The sequence below is a fragment of the Rhincodon typus genome, chromosome 24 (assembly GCF_021869965.1).
Source record: "Rhincodon typus isolate 14 chromosome 24, sRhiTyp1.1, whole genome shotgun sequence".
Classification (NCBI taxonomy): domain Eukaryota; kingdom Metazoa; phylum Chordata; class Chondrichthyes; order Orectolobiformes; family Rhincodontidae; genus Rhincodon; species Rhincodon typus.
Window position 1 is genome coordinate 2,308,264 of NC_063355.1, and position 21,731 is coordinate 2,329,994.

General features: G+C 40.3%; 1 protein-coding gene across 1 annotated transcript in view; it reads left to right on the top strand.

Annotated features, from left to right (window-relative positions):
• med15 (mediator complex subunit 15) overlaps nt 1-21,731 on the top strand; it is a 97,308-nt gene that overhangs the window by 41,759 nt on the left and 33,818 nt on the right. Inside the window, exons 6-7 of the mRNA XM_048611684.1 lie at nt 13,921-14,036; nt 17,541-17,668. Of these exons, the coding sequence (XP_048467641.1) occupies nt 13,921-14,036; nt 17,541-17,668 (244 nt within the window). The remainder of the gene's footprint in view (nt 1-13,920; nt 14,037-17,540; nt 17,669-21,731) is intronic.

Sequence of the window (21,731 nt, forward strand, 5' to 3'; positions counted from 1 at the left end):
TCTAATTTTCAGTTTAATCACTCCATGTGAAGACGTTCCACCTTCTGATTACTCTTTGGGTAAAGACGTCCTCTAATTATGCTCTTTTCCTACAAAAGGAAACCTCATTCCATCCTATCAAAACATTTCAAAGGCCTCTATTAGGTCACCCTCAATCTTCTTCATGTGCAGATACACAACCTGTGAATCCTTTCCTGCAATTTTTAACCATATTTTCCTGGTCTCATCTGGTCTGTGCTTGGATGTACAGATCAAGAAACAGACAACCTGATGTAAAGTGACATAAATACCATGGCTAATGTCTTAATAAGACAGCAGAGACTAGCAGTTCTCCAACTGGGGCCCGTGGATCACTGGAGGTCTGTACAAATTTTCCAGGGGACTGAGATATAAGAATGGATAGCAGCCAGAGACACCATGCAGCAGTTGGATTTTTATTCTTTCATGGGATATGAACGTCACTAGCAAGTGGTGCGTCAATCATTAGCAGCATGATCATAAGATTGTGGATTACTGTTGGTAATTGTGAATAAACCAGTGGCTGCTTATGGTTTCGAGTGTCACCACACTTGCACAGGATTTTTATGCTTGCAAATGTGCTGCTAATGTCTAGTGATCATCATTCAGTTACTGCTGATGAGGAGTCATGGTCATATTCTAGATGATTACAAGTGGGAGGTGTCTCCAGCTGCAAAAACCTGAGCTCTGGGCTTTGGAACAACTGGAGTCACTGTGGTGAATTCTCAAAACTGAGAACTACGTAGGTAACATGTTTAAGAAAGTGATCACACTGCTGCTTAAGTCCAGGCTGGCAGAGGGAGAGTGGGTGGCTGCTGGATAGTCAGGAAAGACTAAGTAGGTACTGCAGGAACATCTTGAGTTTATCTCACTCATTAGCTGGTTTTCCGTTTTACATTCTGGGTGAGAGTGATGGTTTATCAAAGACATTTAGTGAGGCGTCAAGCTTGTGGCACCATAAGTAGCTCAGCTACATAGCTGGAGGCCGGGAAGAGAAAAGTAGAGGAGGGTGAAGAGCCAGAGATTGTGGGTCACATTGACACCAATGACATAGGTAGAAACAGGAATGAGGTCCTGAAGATTGAATTTAGGAACAATGTAAGAGACTGATAAACAGAAACTCTAAAGCAGTAATCTCAGGATTGCTCCTGTACCACATGTCAATGAGTAAAGAAACAGGAAGATTGAGAGAATGTGCTGGAACTAGAACTGGAGAAATGGTACAGGTGGGAATGCTTCAGATTTCTGGACTTTGGGACTGGTTCTGGGGCAGGTGGTACTGTATAGGATAGATGGGTTGCACCAAAGCAGGACTGGGATTAATATCCTCGGGGGGAGATTTGCAAGTGCTGATGGGAACAATTTCAATCAATTTGCCGGGAGGATGGGAACCTCAGTGAATTTAGGGAGAATAAAAACAATGTTGTTCTGGGAAGTAGAAAAGCTGTAAATGAGTACAAAAGTAGCAGATATGAATACTAAAATTAATCAGGCCCAAATTACAGAATCATGTCAAAAAGGCAGAATTAAAGAACTCTATCTGAGTGTATGCAACATTGGAACAAAATTGGTGAGTTGATGGCAGTAGAATATGTGAAAAGATGTGACATATGTGCCGTTATGGAGATACGTTTGTAGGCCAAGCCAGACTTGGAACTGACTATTAAAGGATATTTGACATTTAGAAGAGATAGACAAAAAGGGAAAGGAGGTGGGCTGGTGCTGAAGGAAGTCTTTGATTGGAAATCCATGATGGAAAATAGGTTTGGGTGGAGCTAAGAAACAGCAAGGGACAAAAATCATTAGTAGTAGTGGTTTATGGGTTTCCAAACAAATAGCAGTGGAAGGCACAATGTAAATCAAGAAAGTAGAAGTACATGTAACAAAGGACGTAGTAATCATGGGTGACTTCAATTTGCATATGGATTAGTTGATCTAATTAGCACCAAAGTAAATTATGAATTCCTGCAATGTATCAAAGAATCTTTCTGGGGCAATGCATTGAGGAAACAACTAGAGAATAGACTATGTAATATTGAGTGTTATGCAGTGAGAAAGAGCTAATTTATAATCTTGGTGTAAAAGAAACTTTAGGGAATAGTGACCAATGTCTGAAGAGGGCTGCGGTGGGTTAGGAAAAAATTAAAAGATTTGATGGTGGATATGCAATGTCTAGTATTTAAAGAATTAATGTTTGGTTTTCAAAAAAGATGCATTTCTTTAAGGCAAAAGCCTACCAGGAAAAGTGAGAGCGCCATGGTTAATGAGGGAAGTTAAAGATATTATTAGAACTAAGATAGAGGCTAATAAAGTGAGTCTGAAGGTAGGAAGAATTTTGGAATTCAACAGAGGAGGCTCAAGAAATTTATGAAAAAGAGGGGAATTGAGTAAGAATGTAAAATATCAAGAACTTAAAAATGATTATCCTGAGGAGTCGATGGCCTAGTGATATTATCGCTGGATTGTTAATCCAGAGACATAGATAATGTCTGGGGACCCGTGTTCGAATCCTGCCATGGCAGATGGTGGAATCTGAATTCAGTAAAATATCTGGAGTTAAGAGTCTAATGATGACCGTGAATCCATTGTCGATTGTCAGAGAAACCCATCTGGTTCACTAATGTCCTTTAGGGAAGGAAACTGCCATACTTACCTGGTCTGGCCTACATGTGACTCCAGACCCACAGCAATGTGGTTGACACTTATCTGCCCTCTGGGCAATTAGGGATGGGCAACAAATGCTGCCTGGCCAGTGACGCCCTCATCCCGTGAATGAATAATAAAAAAGAACTTCCATAGATATATAAAAAAGGAAAGATTAGCAAAGACAAATAAAGGTCTGTTCTTGGCAGAGACTGGAAAATTTATAACAGCAAGTAGAAAAATAAAAGAAATAAGTGCTTCATAGCTGTATTTACAGAGGAAGAAATCTCCCAGAAATTAAGATCTAGTGAAAGTGCGGAAGTGAAAGAAATTAGTTTTAAAAAGAAGTCACATTGGACAAATTAATAGGAGTGAACAAAAGCAAAGTTGCTGGAAAAGCTCAGCGGGCCTGGCAGCATCTGTGAAGGAAAAAAAGAGTTAACGTTTCGGGTCCGGTAAACCTTCCTCAGAACTGATGGTGGAAGAGCAGTCGGACAGACAAAGAGTTGATAACTGCTGTTCTCTCTCTTCAGGCTCTATCCTATCTTTTACTCCCTACCACATCCACCTCCTTTTTTCTGCATATAAACTGACATTTTCCCAGCCACCATCAGTTCTGAGGGAGGGTCACTGGACCCGAAACGTTAACTCTTTTTTTCTTCACAGATGCTGCCAGACCTGCTGAGCTTTTCCAGCAACTTTGTTTTTGTTCCTGATTTACAGCATCTGCAGTTCTTTCGGTTTTTATTTAATGGGAGTGAAAGTTGACAAATCTCTGGGTTCTAAGGATCCTAGAATCTTGAAAAAGATGGCTACAGAGATTAAGGAGATAGTGGATGCATTGGTGGTCATCCTTCAAAATTCTATTAATTCTGCAGTGGTGCTTGCATGTTGGAAGATTCTGAATATGGCCAAGATGTTTTAAGAAGGATGGGGGAGAGAAAACAGGAAACCGCAGACTGTCAGCTTGTTGTAAGTGGTATGTAAAGTACTAGAATCCATAAAGATTGTGATTAGTGGATATTTAGAAAATAATTGTCTGATTGAACAGACTCTGTAGTTTTATGAAGGGGAAATCATGTTTGATGAACATAGTTTTATTTTAAAGGTGTAACTAACAGAGTTGATACAGGGAAACAAGCAGACGTATATTTGGAATTTTAGAAGACTTTTATAAAATTCGTAATCGGAGGTTAGTCAACAAAAGTGAACGTACAAGAGATTAGAGGTAATATACTGGCACGGATTAAGGATTTGTAAACAGGCAAAGAGTGGAAAGCAGAAACAAAATAGGCAGTTCTCAGATTGGCAGGCTGTGACCAGTGGGATATTGTAAGAATCAATGCTTGGATCTCAGCTATTTGTAGTCCATATCAATAGTTTGGATGTGGGGACCAATTGCAATATTTCTAAATTTGCAAATGATAGAAAACTTAGTAGGAATGTCTGTTGTGAGAAGGACACAAACAGGCCACAAGGGGATTTAGATAGAGTGAGTGGGTGGGTAAGAATGTGGCAGATGGAAAATAATGTGAACAAGTGTGAGGTTATCCACTTTGGTAGGAGGAACAAGGTGCAAAGTATGTTTTAAATGGTGAGATGTTAGAAAATGCTGCTGTCCAAAAGGATCTATGTGTCCTTGTTGAGAAGTCACTGAAACTAGCCCTGTGGGTGTAGCAAGCAATTTGGAGGGTAACCTGTTCATTAACCTTTAAAACAGGAGGGTTGAAGTACAGGAATGAAGAAGTCTTGCTTCAGTTGTGTATAACACTAGTGATTCTGGACCTGGAATATTGTGTACAGTCCTGGGGTCCTTTTATCAAAGGCAGAGTGTACTTGCTGTTGGGATGGTGGGACTGTCCCATGACGAGAGATTGAGGAGATTTGGCCTGAGCACACTCTGGTTTAGAAGAGTGAGAGACAGTCTCATAAAAACTTAAAAATTCATAAAGCTATGGACAGGATAGATGAAGAAAGTATGTTATCTCTTGCTGTGGGATCTAGAACTGGGGTGGGGGGAGCAGACATTTTCAGAATATAGGACTTAGATGAAGAAGAATGTTTTAATTTTTTTTTCTACTTTTCTACTGCATAGGTTCAATCATTGAGGAAGCTCAAGATCAAAATTAATGGATTTCTAGTTAATAATGGCATTAAGGGTTAAGAGGATAGTGCAGGAATATAACACCAGATAAATGATCATCCCTGATCTGGAAAGGCAGAGTAGGTTCGAGGAGCTGAATGGCCTGTTCCTAGGATCTTACACATGGTTGGAGTTGTCCCTATACAAGTGCATCACAATGCCTTCGTGAAAGTTAAAAGATATTGACAAATACAGCTCATTACCATTGTATTGCGATCTGCCTGCAAACTATTTTTGTTGTAGAAATATCTTAGCTGAGGTTTAGGCTTAGCTTCTTTCAACTGAATTTGATACTTAATGCTGAAAGTTTTGCTTGACATATCATTTTAAAATTGTCTGGACATTACCATTATCCAATCTGGTTTTCTTTTACCATCTACTTTTTTAACGCTATAGATATATATCATGTTGCTCTGCATAATGGTATATTTGCAAGCATTCAGGTTTTCTTCAGCATTGTTGTCACTCTGACCAATGGGAGTGCAGAGTCAATTTTGCTCAGGTTAGCTGGCTTCGAAATATTAACAAGGGCATGTCCTCAAACCCAGTCCCTGAAGCTATGTTCAGTATGTAGAATACACTCATACATGTCAAAGACTGATGTGTGTATAATATGTAGCTGGTGTTTCATTTAATACTTGGAAGAAAAATACCATTCTTTGTAATTCTTCATTTCCTCCCTATTACCTGATCCCGAAAGTTCCAAAGTAGATGCTTTCTTTGTGAGGTACTTCTACATCTTCGACTTGGTAGTTTAGTATAGCCTATTGTTATACAGGGGAGGCAGTGGCCTAGTGGTATTATTGCTGGACTGTTAATCCAGAGACCCAGATAATGTTCTGGAGACTCAGGTTCGAATCCCACCATGGCAGATGGTGGAATTTGAATTCAATATCTGGAATTAAGAATCTAATGATGACCGTGAATCCATTTTCAACTGTTGGGAAAACCCATCTGGTTCACTGATGTCCTTTAGGGAAAGAAACTGCCATCCTTACCTGCTCTGATCTACATGTGACGTCAGACCCACAGCAAAGTGGTTGACTCTTAACTGTCCTCTGGGCAATCTTCAGAAAGGTCCAGACCCGAAATGTCAGCTTTCCTGCTCCTCTAATGCTGCTTGGCCTGCTGTGTTCATCCAGTTCTACACCTTGTTATCTCAGATTCTCCAGTATCGGCAGTTCCCACTATCTCTTAAAATGGCCCATGTTGTTAGGTATCCTTGTACATGGATTTAGTACAGCCCACTGCTTTAGACTTTTCTGTTGGATTAGTTTTCCCTCACTCTGGCCAAGAACACCAAAACCAGTTCTTACCATCTATCTGAGACCTGCAACTAACACAGCACCAACCAGAGACCAAGAGTGGAACTTCCAGGTTAACAGTACTACTGAGTTGTGTGCTCATGAGGGAGCTAAGTGTAGAAGGTTTTCACACTTTTAAAATAAACTTTAGGTAAATTATTTGTACAATATGTATTCTACAGAATTTGTCAAACTACTGTTTGGTATGTAACATAAAGAAACAGTTGCAACTCTTCCAAGTGAAAATGTAATGATTTTCCCCTGCAAACATTCCCAACACGCGCACATATGGGCGCACATGCTCAGATGTAATAGCTATCGTGCAGCCTCATGTTCAACGTAGATTGTACCTGACATGATGGTTTTTCCGAAGGAAGCTTTTACAGTTGTAACTCATACCTTGAACTTCTTAATGAGAAGTCTATTTTTATCTTTGTATGCTGTGATAAGTTTGGGTGTACATTACAAGACATTCACATCCAATTGCAGTTTTTACATACAGCATTAGAATCTGAATGCCTCCAGCACGGAAGGGTACTATTTGGCTGACCACGTCCATACTGACTGTCTGCAAGGGCGACTCAGGTAGTCTCATGATCCAGCTCTTTGTCTGTAATCCCTTAGTTTGCTTTTCTCTTTGGTGTTATCCAATTCTGGTTTGAAAGCCTTGATTGAATCTGCACCGTCACACATCCGGGCAGGTTTTTTGAAATCCTAAGCACTCACTGTGGAGAAAGATTTTTCTTTATGCTACTGTTGATTTTTAACTAATCATGTTAAAGCTATCTCCTCTGGTTTTGACTTTTCTGTCCATGGTAACAACTAATGTCTACACTCTATGTACCACCTCATGTAATTTTGAATACCTCCATCAAATACCTTTTCACCCTTTCCCAAAGTGGACAGCACAGCTTGTCCAATCTCCAATTAACTGAAGTTCCTCAACCCTACACCATTCTTGTCACGCTTTTCTGAATCCTTTTGAATGTCTTCACATCATTTCTAAAGTGTGTTGCTCAGAAATGGACACAGTTTTCCAGTTGGAGCCAAACCAGTCTTTGTAAAGGCTCACTTTAACTTCCTTACTTTTGTATTCTGTGCCTGTACAAACCCAGGATCCCATATGCTTTTTTACTCATTTTCTTAATTTGCTTTGTAGCTTCAATAGTTTGTGCACGTATATCCCCTCATGTTACTGGCCTCCTTGCCTTGTCCCTGAGAATGGAAGGCAATGTCAAATCACCACTGAACAAAACTGCTAAGAAAATAGAATCGGATGAAGCATAAACAGACAATAATTCAAGAACCTGCCTTTGGGCACAGCACACATATTCTACTGTATCCAGTTATGCATTATTCCTGGTCCTCCTCCCAGTTACTAGTGCTTCTGTTTGTGTCCCTGTGTCTGAATACATGTAGCATATGTACCATAACAATTGAACTGACAGCTGAAATAGAAATATGTATGTAATACCTGATAACCATTATGGAGATGTGGCTACAAGTTGGTCAAGGCTGGGACCTGAATATTCAAGGGTACTTAATATTTTGGAAGGATAGAAAGCTAGGAAAAGGGAATGGGTATCTGTGTTAATTAAGAGTAACATTAGTGTAATAATGAGAGATGACCTTGGTTCTAAAGATTGAGATTTTGAATCAGTTTGGTAGAGATGATAAATCACAAAGGGAAGGAGTCACTTTTTGGGAGTACTTTACAGATTCCCTAATGCTGTGAAACAGGGTATATAGCAAGAAATAATGAGAGTTTATAAGAACGGTTCTGCAAGAATCGTGGGTAATTTTAGTCTACAAATATATTGGATTAATCACATTTGTAGCAGTAGCATAGAAGGTAAGTTCAGAGAGTGTTTGCAGGACAGTTTCTCTGAGTGGCATGTTCTAGACCTGGTGATGTGGAGTGAGACAATTAATTAAAGACCTCACACCAAAAAAGCCTCTGGATAGCAATGATCATAATGAGATTGAATGCCGTATTCAGTTTGAAAATGAGAAGATTGTGTATAAGACTCAAGTTTTAAAATTCAATAAAGGTGCTTAAAAGATTATTTCACAACTGGTGAAATTGATCTGGAAAATTAAGTTAGAAGTGTAGAAATAAGGAGTCAGACATTTAAAGAGATATTTCAAAACACAGCAAAGATTACTTCAAATGAGAAAGAAAGACTCTAGGGAAAGTATACAAAATCTATGAATAATGATGGAAGTTAAAGATAGTATCAACTTGAAAGGAAAAATATACAACTCTGGTAAGATTGGACAGAATTTGTAAACCACGAATACAAGAGAAAACTAACAAGGAATACAGAAACAGATAGTCAGAGTTGCTACAAGTATTTAAAAATGAAAAGAGTAAGTAAAGTCAGCATTGGTCCTCTAGGAATTAAGGATATTAAATAAGGAAATATCAAATGTTGAATAGATATTTTGTGTCTGTCTTCACTGTAGAAGACACATAGTATCCCAGTTCAAAAGATAAAAGGGAGGGAGGAACTTAAAACAATTACAATCACGAGGGGAAAGGCAATGAGAAAATTATTAGAACAAAAGGATGACAAATTTGCAGGACATGATAGTCTGCATCCTGGGGTTTCAAAAGTATTACCTGCTGAGCTAGTAGATGCGTTGGTTGTAATTTTCCAAAATTTCCTCTATTCTGGAAAGTTCTCATCAGACTGGAAAATAGCAAGTGTAAATTTCTCTACTTAAGAAAGAAGTTAGATTGAAAACAATGAACAATGGACTAATTAGCTTAACATCTCATGTAGGGAAAATGATAGAAATATTTATTTATACATAAGTAGTAATACCTGTAAAGGAAAACCTGTAGAGGCAGTATACTTGAATCCCCATAATTTTGTAAGGTGCCTCATCAAAGATTACTATACAAAATCAGAGCCCATGGTTGGCAGTAACATATTAGTATTGGTAGAGGATTGGTTACCTAACATGAAATAGAGAGCAGGAATTTATTCGTAATTTTGCGTTGGCAAAAGGGAACTAATGGAGTTCCAGAAGGATATGTTTTGGGGCCTCAACTATTTACAAATCTACTATTTACAAATCTACATCAAAGACATGGATGAAGTAACCAAATGTATGATCCCTAAATCTACTATTGATACAAAAGACAGGCATGAGAATAGATTATGAAGATGATATAAGGAATCTACTAAGGGACTCATAACTAAATGATCAAAAAATAGGCAGATGATAATGTGCAAAAAGATGAACTTGTCAGTTTTCATAGAAAGGCAGCATATTATTTAAGTAGAGAGAGAAAGATTGCAGAAGAGCTCTGTGATAGAGGGGTATTTGGATGTCCTGTGGTATGTCAATCACAAAAAGTTAGGAAAGCAGGACAGCAAATGATTAGGAAGGCAAATGGAATGTTGGCTTTTATTGCAAAAAGAATTGAATAGAAAAGTAGCATTGTTTTGCTACAGTTGTACAGGGCATTGATGAGACCACAATTGGAATGCTGTGTACAATTTTGATCTTATTATTAAGGAAAATATATTAACGTATTCGAAGCAGTTCGGAGATTTATTTGAGTAATTTCCTGGAATGAAGTGTTATCTTAGGAAACTATGGATAGATTGGATCTTCATCCATTGGAATTTGGAAAAATGAGAATTAATCTTATTGAAGTGTAAAAGATATGAAGGGTCTTGACTGGTTGGATGCTGAGAGAATGTTTTGTCTTAGCAGAAAAACTAGAATGAGGGGAAATAATTTTAAAAATAAAGGGTCTCCCAGTTTAGGTGGAGATGAGAAGACTTTTTTCTGAGGTTTGTTAGTCTTTGGAGTTCTTTGCCTTAGAGACCAGTGGAGAGAGCTTTAAGAGTGAGTTAGATTATTGATTAACAAGGGAGTCAAAGGTAATGAGGGTAGACAGAATCATAGATTTGAAGCCATAATCCCATCAACCGTGACTTCATTGCATAGTGGAGCAGGCTGAAAGGTCTGCATGACCTACTCCTAATTAGTTGGTATGTATGTTCTCCACAACAGTACTTCAGGGCGGCTTAAGGCTGTGCCTCGTATGAGTGTCACTTCTTTTATAATGCATCCATGTATAAAATCCAAAATCTTATTTATATTATGGCCTTTCCTACCTTCACTGCCAGCTTTGAATGATCTATGTATCTACGCCTCACAACCTTCCTAATCCTCTACTTTCCCGTTCACAATACATTTCGTACTTCTCAAAATTTGTTGCATTTTTGGGGACAGTAAACTGCATCTGCTGCCAACCTGCTCACTCTACTCAACTTGATTATGTTGCCCTCTGTGCACTAATGCACTCTCTAAATGTCTCTCTCAGTTTCTGCATCACTCAAGTATATTTCTTCTTAAGAGGATATCCAAATTCTTATCATTATCCATTATCTTCCCATTTGATTCTACTGTCTTTGCATAATTTTCATCCTCGTTTTTAGGAGATGCTAACATGTGCTACAGTGCAAGCTATAAAGATTGAATGGTTTAAATAGGGGAAATTGACCAAGGTCCCTCTGTAAGGAGACTCGGAGCACCACATTGTTGTCTTTGCCCCTGCGGATATTTTGTCCAAGCTTAATCTGCCTTCCTCTGATGTTTGCTCATGTGAAATTCAGCAGGAACCATTGGCTAGCAACCTTGGCTGATTTTCTTTTCAAACTCTCTCCAGACCAGAGGTACTGTAACTAATTGTGTTAGCCCTTTGGGCTGACGGCCTCAACACAGAGCAGAGATTAATCCCAGGAGCTTCTGATGTGCATTTTAATTCTATCCTGCCATCTAACTGCAGTTCTTCAAAGCCACAACTGTAAACCATTTTCTTTTAAAGTCTCTTGGGATAGTTTTTTTTGTTCACAGCAGATTATTCAGCTGGGAAAGAACTAATTGTCGGAGAATCTGCTGTAGCTTCCCAAGGCTACACAATGCAAGTATAGCTTGAAGCCACATGATACCATGTTATAGTCCAACAGGTTTATTTTAAATCACAAGCTTTCAGAGCATTGCCCCTTCATCAGGTGCAGTGAGAGAGAAGCACACAGGCACAGAATTTGTAGGCAGAGAGATCAAAAGATCATGCAGTTGGTGTGAGTGGAGTGTCAGATAATAAGTCTCTGCAGGTGACCAAGAGTGTTAGACAGTGTGAGTAAAGTGTCAACGGCTGAATAACCTGCGAAGGGATGACCTATAATCCGATTAATTGAGCCAGGAGATAATTACCATAAGACATAGGAGCAGAAATTAGGCCATTCAGCCCATCGAGTCTGCTCCGCCATTCAATCATGGCCGATAAGTACCTCAACCCCATTCTCCCGCTTTCTCCCCGTAACCCTTGAGCCCCTTGATAATCAAGAACCTATCTGTCTCAGTCTTAAATGTACTCGATGACCTGACCTCCACAGCATTCTGTGGCAGTGAATTCCATAGATTCACCACTCTCTGGCTGAAGACGTTTCTCCTTATCTCCGTTCTAATAGGTCTTCCCTTTACTCTAAGGCTGTGCCCTCGGGCCCTAGTCTCTCCTACAAGTGAAAACATCTTCCCAACATCCACTCAGGCTAGGCCATTCAGTATTCTGTAATTAGATCCCCCCTCATCCTTCTAAACGCCAATGAGTATAGTCCCAGAGTCCTCAAATGTTCCTCATGTGTTAAGCTTTTTATTCCTTAGGCCATCCTCGTGAACCTCCTCTGAACCTGCTCCAGGGCCAGTACATCCTTCCTGAGATATGGGGCCCAAAACTGTGCACAATTACAAAACATTAAAAATAAGGTGGTGCTGGAGACAAACTGAATGAATGGAATAACATGGCAGGTATGAGAGTTGCATGCTGAGGGACTAACCAAAGTAATAAGTAATTCAGAACTGTACAAACTAATTAAGGTAGAGAGATCATAACAATTTATCAAGGTGATGCTGTCAAAACAGGACGGTAAGGAAGGTTTTACAGATACAGAAGTGTGGTGGGGGTCACCTGTAGCACAACATGAACCCATAATCACGGTTGAGGCTGTCTTCAAGGGTACGGAATTTGGCTGTCAATCTCTGCTCAGTGATTCTGCATTGTTGTGTACCTCGAAGTCTGCCTTGGAGGACACTTACTTGAAGATTGGAGGCTGAAGGTCCTTGGCCGCTGAAGTGTTCCCCAACTGGAAGGGAACAGTCATGTCTGGTATTGTCGCTCAGTGTCCATTCATCCGTTGTCATAGTGTCTGCGTAGTCTCGCCAGTATACCACATCTTGGGGCATCCTTGCCTGCAGCGTGTGAGACAGGTAACGTTGGCCGAGTCACATGAGTATCTGCTGTGTACGTGGTGGGTGGTGTTCCTACATGTGATGGTAGTATCCATGTCGATGATCTGATGTGCCTTGTTGAGGTTGTCATGTCAAGGTTGTGTGGCGTTGTGGTCAATATTGTCCTGAAGGCTGGACGATTTGCTGTGAATGATGGTCTGTTTAAGGTTTGTTTGAAGACGAGAAGTGGAGGCGTAGGGAAGACCCTGGCGAGATGCTCATTGTCATCAATGACATGTTGAAGGCTGCAAAGAACATGGCGTAGTTTTTCCGTTCCGGGGAAGTACTGGACGATGAAGGGTACTCTTATCGGTTGTATCCTGTGTCAGTCTCCTGAGGAAGTCATTGCGGTTTTTCATGTGGCACGTCAGAACTGGCAGTCGATGAATTGAGCATCAAATCCCGTTCTTATGAGGGCATCCTTCAAAACCTTTAGGTATCTGTCACATTCCTCCTCATCTGAGCAGATCCTGTGTATGTGCAGGGCTTGTCTGTGAGAGATGGATTTTTTTAATATATTTAGGGTGGAAGCTAGAGAAGCGCAGTATGGTGAGGTTATCCATGGGCTTGCAGTAGGGTGAGGTACTGACGTATCTGTCCTTGATGGAGATGCGTGTGTCCAAGAATGAGAATAATTCCGAAGAGTAGTCTGTGGTAAATCTGGTGGGATGAAACTTTTTGATATCAGTATGTAGTTGTTTCAGTGATTCCACGTCACGAGTCCAAAAGAAGAAAATATCGTCAGTGTATCTGGCGTGTAGCATTGGTCAGAGATCCTGCGCAGCAAAGAAGTGTTGCTCAATTTTGTCCACTCACACCAGTTGTATGATCTTTTGATCTTTCTGCCCTTGAGCTCTCTGCCTATAAACTCTGTGTTCTGTGTGCTTCGCTGCACCTGACGAAGGAACTGCACTCCGAAAGCTTGTGTTTTCAAATAAACCTGTTGGACTATAACCCGGTGTCATGTGACTTCTGACTTTGTCTCCCCCAGTCCAACACTGGCACCTCCACATCAAGTATAGCTTAGTAGCTTTGAAGTGGCTGTAGCAACTCTTCCGATTTGAACTTGGCTTTGCTGCATTTTGACTACAGCAGACAAAGAACCTACATTTATGTAGCACTTTTCGCATTCTCGGGCTATCCCAAAGTGCTTTGTGGCTAACAAGATACTTTTGAAGGGTTGTCAAACAAAAACAGTGTATCGTCTTGGAGGAGGGGGAGAAGAGGAAATTTCCTCTGATTCACAATTATTTTTAATCAATCCAACCAAATCTCAACTCAGACTTGGTTGGTAGGGCATTGTAGATTTGTCTTAGTAACCTATAGAGAGCGGTGACAAGGTTTTGTGATGATGTGGGATAGGTATTTAAAGACAGCACTCTGTCCTGCAAGGTAATTCTGCAGCCTGTGCTAGTAGCAGATGAAGAAGGATGCAGGAGGTGTGTCCTGTGAAATTGTAGGTGTTCATTGCCTGCATTGCTTGTGTCTGCCTAACTACAGGTTAACAATGCGATTGCCATGATACCTTCTCCAGTTCAGCAAGCGCAGACGATGCTTCCACCACCGCAGCCACAGCCATCTCCTCAGCCACCTTCATCCCAGCAGAGCTCTGTGAGGTGAGTGAAATAAGATGTTTTGACTCTTTCAATGCCATGTTTCTACAGAGAACAAATTCTGAGAAGCACATTGAAGCAGGCAGGATAGATGTTCTTGAAAATTTGATCAATACTGGTAAGGTGGCCTTATTTGCTGCTCAGCACCATCTCTGAGCTGTCACTTTTTCAGTAAAAGTTCTGTAATTTGTTAACTTTGCAATATCAATAGAAGAACTAACATGGGAGGCTAAAGTGCTGTTAAGGATGTTTCAGGAGCTATTTTATTGAATATTCCCTCCATCCCAGATTTGAGGGACTGGGGTTTGAATGTGTTGCTGCTACTGTAGTTTGTGTTCTTACTTTCATGGTAATGGGGTTCTTTAAAATAAATAATGTTGGTATTAATTGGCAATCGAGTGTCCACTGGCAAAGCAATCAGGAGATGAAGTATGCATTGTCTTGCTGTGTGCTGTCTTTATAAAATTATAGTACTTTTCTTTGTTTGTTATATATATTGCTGATTTTCAGCATGGAGTGCAAGTAAAAGATTTTGCTTGTTTAAAATAATATAGAGTCATACAGCATGGAAACGGATCCTTTGCTCCAACCAGTACATGCCAAACATAATCCCAAACTAAACTAGTCCCACCTGCCTGCTAAGTTAATGTTGTTATTTGTCTGTTTAATTATAGTGTGAATATCACAGTCTGAAAGTGTTCAAATTATCAATTTTTGTTTAAGCTATTAATGTTTTGCATTGTCTAATTGTCAGTTTAATAGCATGATCCGCTGGCTATACTCCAACGTCTAATGTTGTTTCACTGGTTTTGCCCCATAACCTAATAGTGCCCTAAGTTAGTAACTGTAGTGCTGGAAGCCCTTAGTTTGAATATACTTCGCTGAAATCTTGCATTAAGTCTCCTTTCATGTTTGTACAACTTTCATTTACACAGTGCCGTTATTGTAGAAAAATGTACTAAAGCACTTCAACAGAGGTTTTTTTAAGGAGGAGCCGGAGGTGATGATGTGGTTTAGGGAGTGAATTCCAGACTGTGGAGCCAAGAGGACTTATGACATTGTCTTCAGTGGTAAAGTGAAGAGAAGTAAGAGTTTTAAATTTGAGACGTTAAAAGACAGAGATCCAAAACCTGTAAAAACAGGATTAAAAACAAAACCTTGCAGGAATGCTGGAAATCTGAAACAAACAGACTTCTGGAGAAATTCAGCCAGTCTGGCAGCATCTGTGGATAGAGAAACAGGGTTAGTGTTTCAAGTCTGATATGATTGTTAAGAGTTTGGAGGAAGAGTCATACCGGTCTCGAAATATTAACCCTGTTTCTGTCTCCCTAGATGCTGCCAGACATGGCAAGTTTCTCCAGTGCCCTGTGTTTGTTTCAGCAAAGACAGGTGTGGTTGGTGAAGAATATGTGGTGCAGGACAGCATATAGGGAGCAGAGCTTTGGTTGAAGTAGAGTTTACAGAATATGTGGAAAGCACGCCAAGACACTATGAGAATAGTAGTGTGAAAATGATTTTAAAAAACGTGTTTGAGGGTTTCATCAGTGAAAATGAATAATATAGTGTACAGTGTAGATACTAGACGGTATTCCTGATGGGAAAGATCAAGGTGGGATTGAATAGATTGCCAGTGGTACAGGCAGACTTGTTCAGGCTGAGACAAAGGTCAGGAAGGTGGATAGAATATTAGGCATGAGTATGACATTTGTGGTGGTGTTTAATATGATTGAACACTTTATACTTCAGGAATTAGAGTCAATAAGGGGTCGGTCATGTCTGAAAAACTTCTGAATTTTTTTGAAAAGTTGACTAAAGTAGTAGATAGGGGATAATCTATAAATATTATATATATGGATTTTAAGGCATTTGCTAATAAGTATGGAAGCTACGTTATCCTGTTCCAGGACAAGCACTACTGGAACAACAGAAGAACATAAGAAATCGTAACAGGAGTAGATCATTCTCTAAGCCTGCTCCATCATTCAGTTGAGTCATACCTCATCAGAACTGGTTAGTGTGAAAATTGGTAGGGAAGAGAGATTACAGAAAAATGGTAAGATTGGTACACAGTTATCTACAATATTCTTTTACTCTTCCTTCTTGTGACATTCGTGAATTGGGGACGTTGATGCATTTTCAATGTTCTTTAGTGTACAAAGGTTAAAAGATATACTTGTACTGTGCCATATTGAAAACAAGTTGTTGCTATTAAGAGTATAGCCATTTAAGATATTTTAACTTTCCTTTTGCAAATTCACTACATCCAGATTAAGATCTGCACAATTAAGGTGGAATGCATAACATGTACTTAACTGATCTGTCAGGAAATCAAATTCTGTGTGATGTGAAATCACTTTTGAATTGTTGTTTTGGCCAGGTGTGCATTTATCCACCTTATTTTGTCCTGTTCTTTGTAGTTTTAAGTGTACATCAATGATGAAGTAATTACCGTCATTAAGGTCTTAAAGTGTAATTCATTCATGCAACGTTAAGTGACGGTGTATTCTCTGAGGGACCACGTCATTCAGTGACTGGCTTTAATATGCCAACCTGACTTAAACTCTCTGGACCAGCTGTAATTTTTATATTAAACTATAACTAGCCTCACTTTTAGTATCTAAGTATTCATACTATTTTACCAGCATCACGCAGAGACACTCATGAGGATAGTTTGGGTACACCAGGTTCTAAACCATCTATACCTTTTAACTGTTTAAAGGGCAAGAAACATCTTAATTAAACACTGTCGTAGCATTGATCCGAGGAAAATGTGGTCGATATACATATTTAAGGAAACAATGCAACTGGTGTTTTTAAAACAGAATACTAAAGATCAACTTTTCCTCCATGAATGCAATAAATAATGTATTTTTGGACCTGGAGATGGATTGGACTGATGTCTCTTTTTGAAGTTCTAGATGGATCACTGCGAGGAATTGTAAATAGGATGTGCCTGAGCCATTCAAGAACAGACAGTCTAGATAATACAGAGGGAATATTAAGTTTATGAAGAAAGCAAGGTGCAAAGCTCAAACTTGATGGTTTGGTAACACCAAAGTGGTATTTTAATTCTGAAAGTCATAGACTCAAAAAAGCCCAAAGCTCCTGTTTTTAAGCTCATAGCAAAGCATGAATGGAAATAGGATACTGCAGTGAGCCCTGATTTCGGCATGCAGTGTGTGTAGAATGAAACTTGGGTATAGAAAAAGGTTTGAGGGAGGTGGTATTGATATGGAAGGGTAGAGTGGGAATGGAATTGCCTATCATGAAATGAGCAAGAGTGAAACAAAAAACATTTTCCAAAAATGACAGTAGTGTTTGAGCTTTTGCACAGATTTGGGCTTCAAAGAGAATTAAAGTTATTGAGTTTTTTTACCAGAAAAGCATGTTGGAAGAAGATTGACGGTTTTTGCTAAACCAGTTGTGAAATCTCCTGCAATGAGAGATATTGTGGGATATGTCCACTGACTGTCAAAAAGCAATACAACTCTGACTGATCTATTGCAGTTCTGGTCCAGCTCCATCACCAAGTGCCTTCCTGCCAAGTCCATCAGCACAGACGACGCAGAGTCCAGCTGCAGCACGGACACCGCAGAATTTCAGTGTCCCTTCCCCAGGCCCCCTCAATACTCCAGGTATGGTGTTTACAATTATCTTGTTAAGTTAAGTTATAGCACCTGACAACATCTTACTTTTAATTGTCTTACGCTGTCTAGAATCATCTGTCTTGTGAGGAGGACAGTGTGAAATTCCAAAAGTACATTGACAGGTTGGTTGTTTGGGTGGAAAAGTGGCAGATGAGGTTCATTGTGGAGAACAGTGAGGTAATGTACTTTTGTAGGAAGAACACTGAAAAACAACATTAAATAGGGAGGACAATTCTAAAGGGGTGCAGGAGCAGAGGGACCTGGGTATATATGTGCATAGATCATTGAAGGCAGCAGGGCAAATGGAAGCATACAGTGGCTTCAGCTGTATTAATATGGGCATAGAGGACAAGAGCAAGGAGGTGTTGCTGAACTTGTAGAATACACTTGTCAGACCTCAGCTGGAGGATTGTGTACAGTTGTGGACACCACATTTTGGGACGGATGTGAATGGAGAAAGTACAGAAGTGATTTACAAGAATTGTTTCAGGAATGCGAAACTTCGTTTCTGAGGATAGATTGAAGACGCTGGGATTGTTCTCCTTGGAGAGGAGAAAGCTGAGAGGAGATTTAGTAGAGGTATTGAAAATCATGAGTGGGCTGGACCATTTGTAAATGGAATAAGAATGAGAGGTCATAGAATTAAAGTGATGAATAAACAAAGCAAGAATAATGTGAGAAAACACTTTTTCACGTATCGATTAGTTAGGGTCTTGAATGCAGTTCCTGCAATTGTGGTGGAGGCGTTCAAGGAGGGCACTGGATGATTATTTGGATAGAAAATGTGCAGGGAAATGGGGAGAAAGCAGGAGATTGGCACCAGGTAATAATGCTCGTTTGACGAGCCGATGCAAGCAAGATTGGGCAAATGGCATCCTCTATGCCATAACAATTCTGTCATTCCATCCCATTAACAGAAAGACTGATACCTGTGGCATAACGTTGTTTTGGATTCAATTTGAAGTGCAATGGCACCATCTCCAAGCTGTGCTGACAGCTTGCCTGGTTTGAAACAGTGTTGAAGGTGGTCATCAGCCATATGTCACTCATGATGCTGTACACCATTGAAAAATTCTGAGCAGTGGGTGACAGGCACAGTCATTGCCAGTCATGTTAATGCCACATGACTTTCCCAGGTGGCTGACTGTACCCTGATCATTCAGTTCAGCATCAGAAGAGGCCTGCAATTGAGTTAACTGTCAGAGGCACATCTTAGCAAGATTAAAAGTAGGAGGTGAATGTTTATTGTAGCTCTCTGCTTGAAGTAGAACAACAGTGGGTTTCTCTGATGTGTTTATTTTGTTGACCAGTTTGGTTTCTTTCAATACCTGCTTGACTCTGATCGTGATGGTATGTAACTTTGGTAGGCTATTCAACATTGTGGGAAGCCACAGTGGGCCAGCTCTCTCTGCTTAACAGCAACAAGCCTATAGTTTGTATCACAGCAGCAAGAGCAAAGATTCCTGTTCATTTACTCCTAACATTGCCAGTCTAGGGATGCCTTGTCCTGTCCATTGATAGCTGAGCTGACATCAACCAATGCTGCACCAACCCAGAGTCAACACTGGTACTTCATGTTCTCTGAACCGCAGAGTGACACATTAGGGGAGGCAATGGCATTGTGGTATTATCACTGGACTGTTAATCCAGAGATCCAGATAGCATTCTGGGGACACTGGTTTGAATCCCGCCATGGCAGTTGGTGGAATTTGAATTCAATAAAATATCTGGAATTAAGAATCTAATGATGACCATGAATCCATTGTTGATTATCGGAAAAACCCATCTGGTTCACTAGTGTCCTTTAGGGATGGAAACTACCATCCTTACCTGGTCTGGCCTCCATGTGTCTCCAGACCCACAGCAATGTGGTTGACTCTGAACTGCCTCTAGGCAATTAGGAATGGGCAATAAACACTGCCTGGTCAGCGATGCCCTCATCCCATGAACGAATAAATTTTAAAAATTTACCCATTGGAATCAGTGAGGTTGGGGGAGTGGGCGTAATACTAGTTTCTTCATTTTGAGCAAGCCCTTCCTTCTGATGTCTTACAGGAGCTATAATGCCTCCACTCCCATCCCTACTACATTTACAGGAGTCTTCATCTAAATATCAGCTAGCAATGAATTTCATGGCCTTACTGCGACTTGAGAGTTAATATCAATATTGTACCCACAATCAATATCTAGTGAATCAAATTAATTTGCATTTTTAAACATGACAGACATTCAATCCTTGCGCTATGATGAGAGTGCCAGTATCTAACAGAAATGTGTGAAATTACTTTGTCCACATTGCAATGCACATTAATATTGCACACTCAATTAAGTCCATAATTCTGCTTATTCCAAATGCTGTTGAATTTGGGCCCAGTTTTAAAATTTTTAGTTGTAGAGCTGTAAGTGTGATACCTGAAGTGTGTACCAGACACAGTTTTATTAATGAGCCCTGTGATTAGACACTGATCTGTAAAGGAGTTCCCACTGGCTGAGAACCAGTATCAGTAAGGCTGCCACAGTGTGGGGCTGAGAACTGCTGTCAAATGGAGAGGAGATAAACCAAGAGCCTATGGTACTGAAAAGTAAGTGTAAATGGACAAGCATTTACAAAGTGGCACTATTCTTTGTTTAAAAAAAAAAGGTTGGAGTCTTGTGTAAATGGCTCGTAATTGTTGGAGTTTGTGGTCCACATTTGCTTCCTGTGTCAGATGTTATAGAACATAGAACTATACAACACAGGAACCGGTTCTTCGGCCCATGATGTTGTGCCGAACATGACGCCAAATTAAACTAATCCCTTCTGCCTGCCCTTGGTCCATATCCCTCCATTCCTTGCATATTCATGTGCTTATCTAAAAAGCCCTTAAACTATTGTATCTGCCTCCACCACTACCCCTGGCAGAGCGTTCCAGTCTCCTACCGTTCTCTGTGTAAAAAGAAACTGGCCCCTCACGTCACCTTGAACTTTCCCCCCTCACCTTAAATGTATGCCCCTAGTATTAAACATTTCAACTCTCGGAAAAAAATTCTGACCATCAACCATATCTATGCATCACATAATTTTATAAACTTCTATCAAGCCTCCCCTCAGCCTCCAACGCTCCAGAGAAAACAACCCAGGTTTTTTTTAGCCTCTCCTTAAAGCTCATGCCTCTAATCCAGGCAGCATCCTGGTAAGCTTCTTCTGTACCCTCTCCAAAGGATCCATATCCTTCCTGTAATGTGGCAACCAGAATTAAACGCACTGTTCTACGTGTGGCCTAACCAAAGTCTTAACAAAGCTGCAACATGACATCCTGACTCTTGTACTCAATTCCCCAACCAATAAAAAGGGAAGCATGCCATGCATCACCTTTATTATCCTATCAATTTGTGTGATCACTTTCAGGGAGTTATGGACCCCCTCTGTACATTAATGCTGTTCAGGGTCCTGCCATTAACTGTGTACTTTTCCTTAACATTTGGTCTCCCAAAGTGCAGCACCTCACACTTATCTGGCTTGAACTCCAGCTGCCACTTCTCTGTCCATATCTGCAACTGATCTATATCCCACTGTATCTTTTGACAACCTTTTACACTATCCACAACAGTACCAATCTTATATCGTCTGCAGACTTATCAACCCACCCATTTATGTTTCCATCCAAATCATTTATATATGTCACAAACAGCAGAGGTCCCAGTACGGATCCCTGCTGAACACCTCTCGTCGTAGACCTCCAGCCAGAAAAACATACTTCCACCACTACCCTCTGCATTCTATTGGTAGCCAATTCTGAATCCACATGGCCCAGTCACCACGGATCCCATGTATCTTAATCTTCTGGATGAGCCTATTATGAGGGACCTTGTTGAAAGCCTTACTAAAATCCGTGTAGACGACATCGACTGCTGTACTCTCAACAACCATCTTTGTCACCACCTCAAAAACTTCAATCAAGTTAATAAGACATGACCTGCCCTGCACAAAGCCATGCTGACTGTCCCTAATTAGGCCATACTGTGTGTTGTGACTGGTACATTGGCTTGGTGGCTCACACTTAACTGGTGC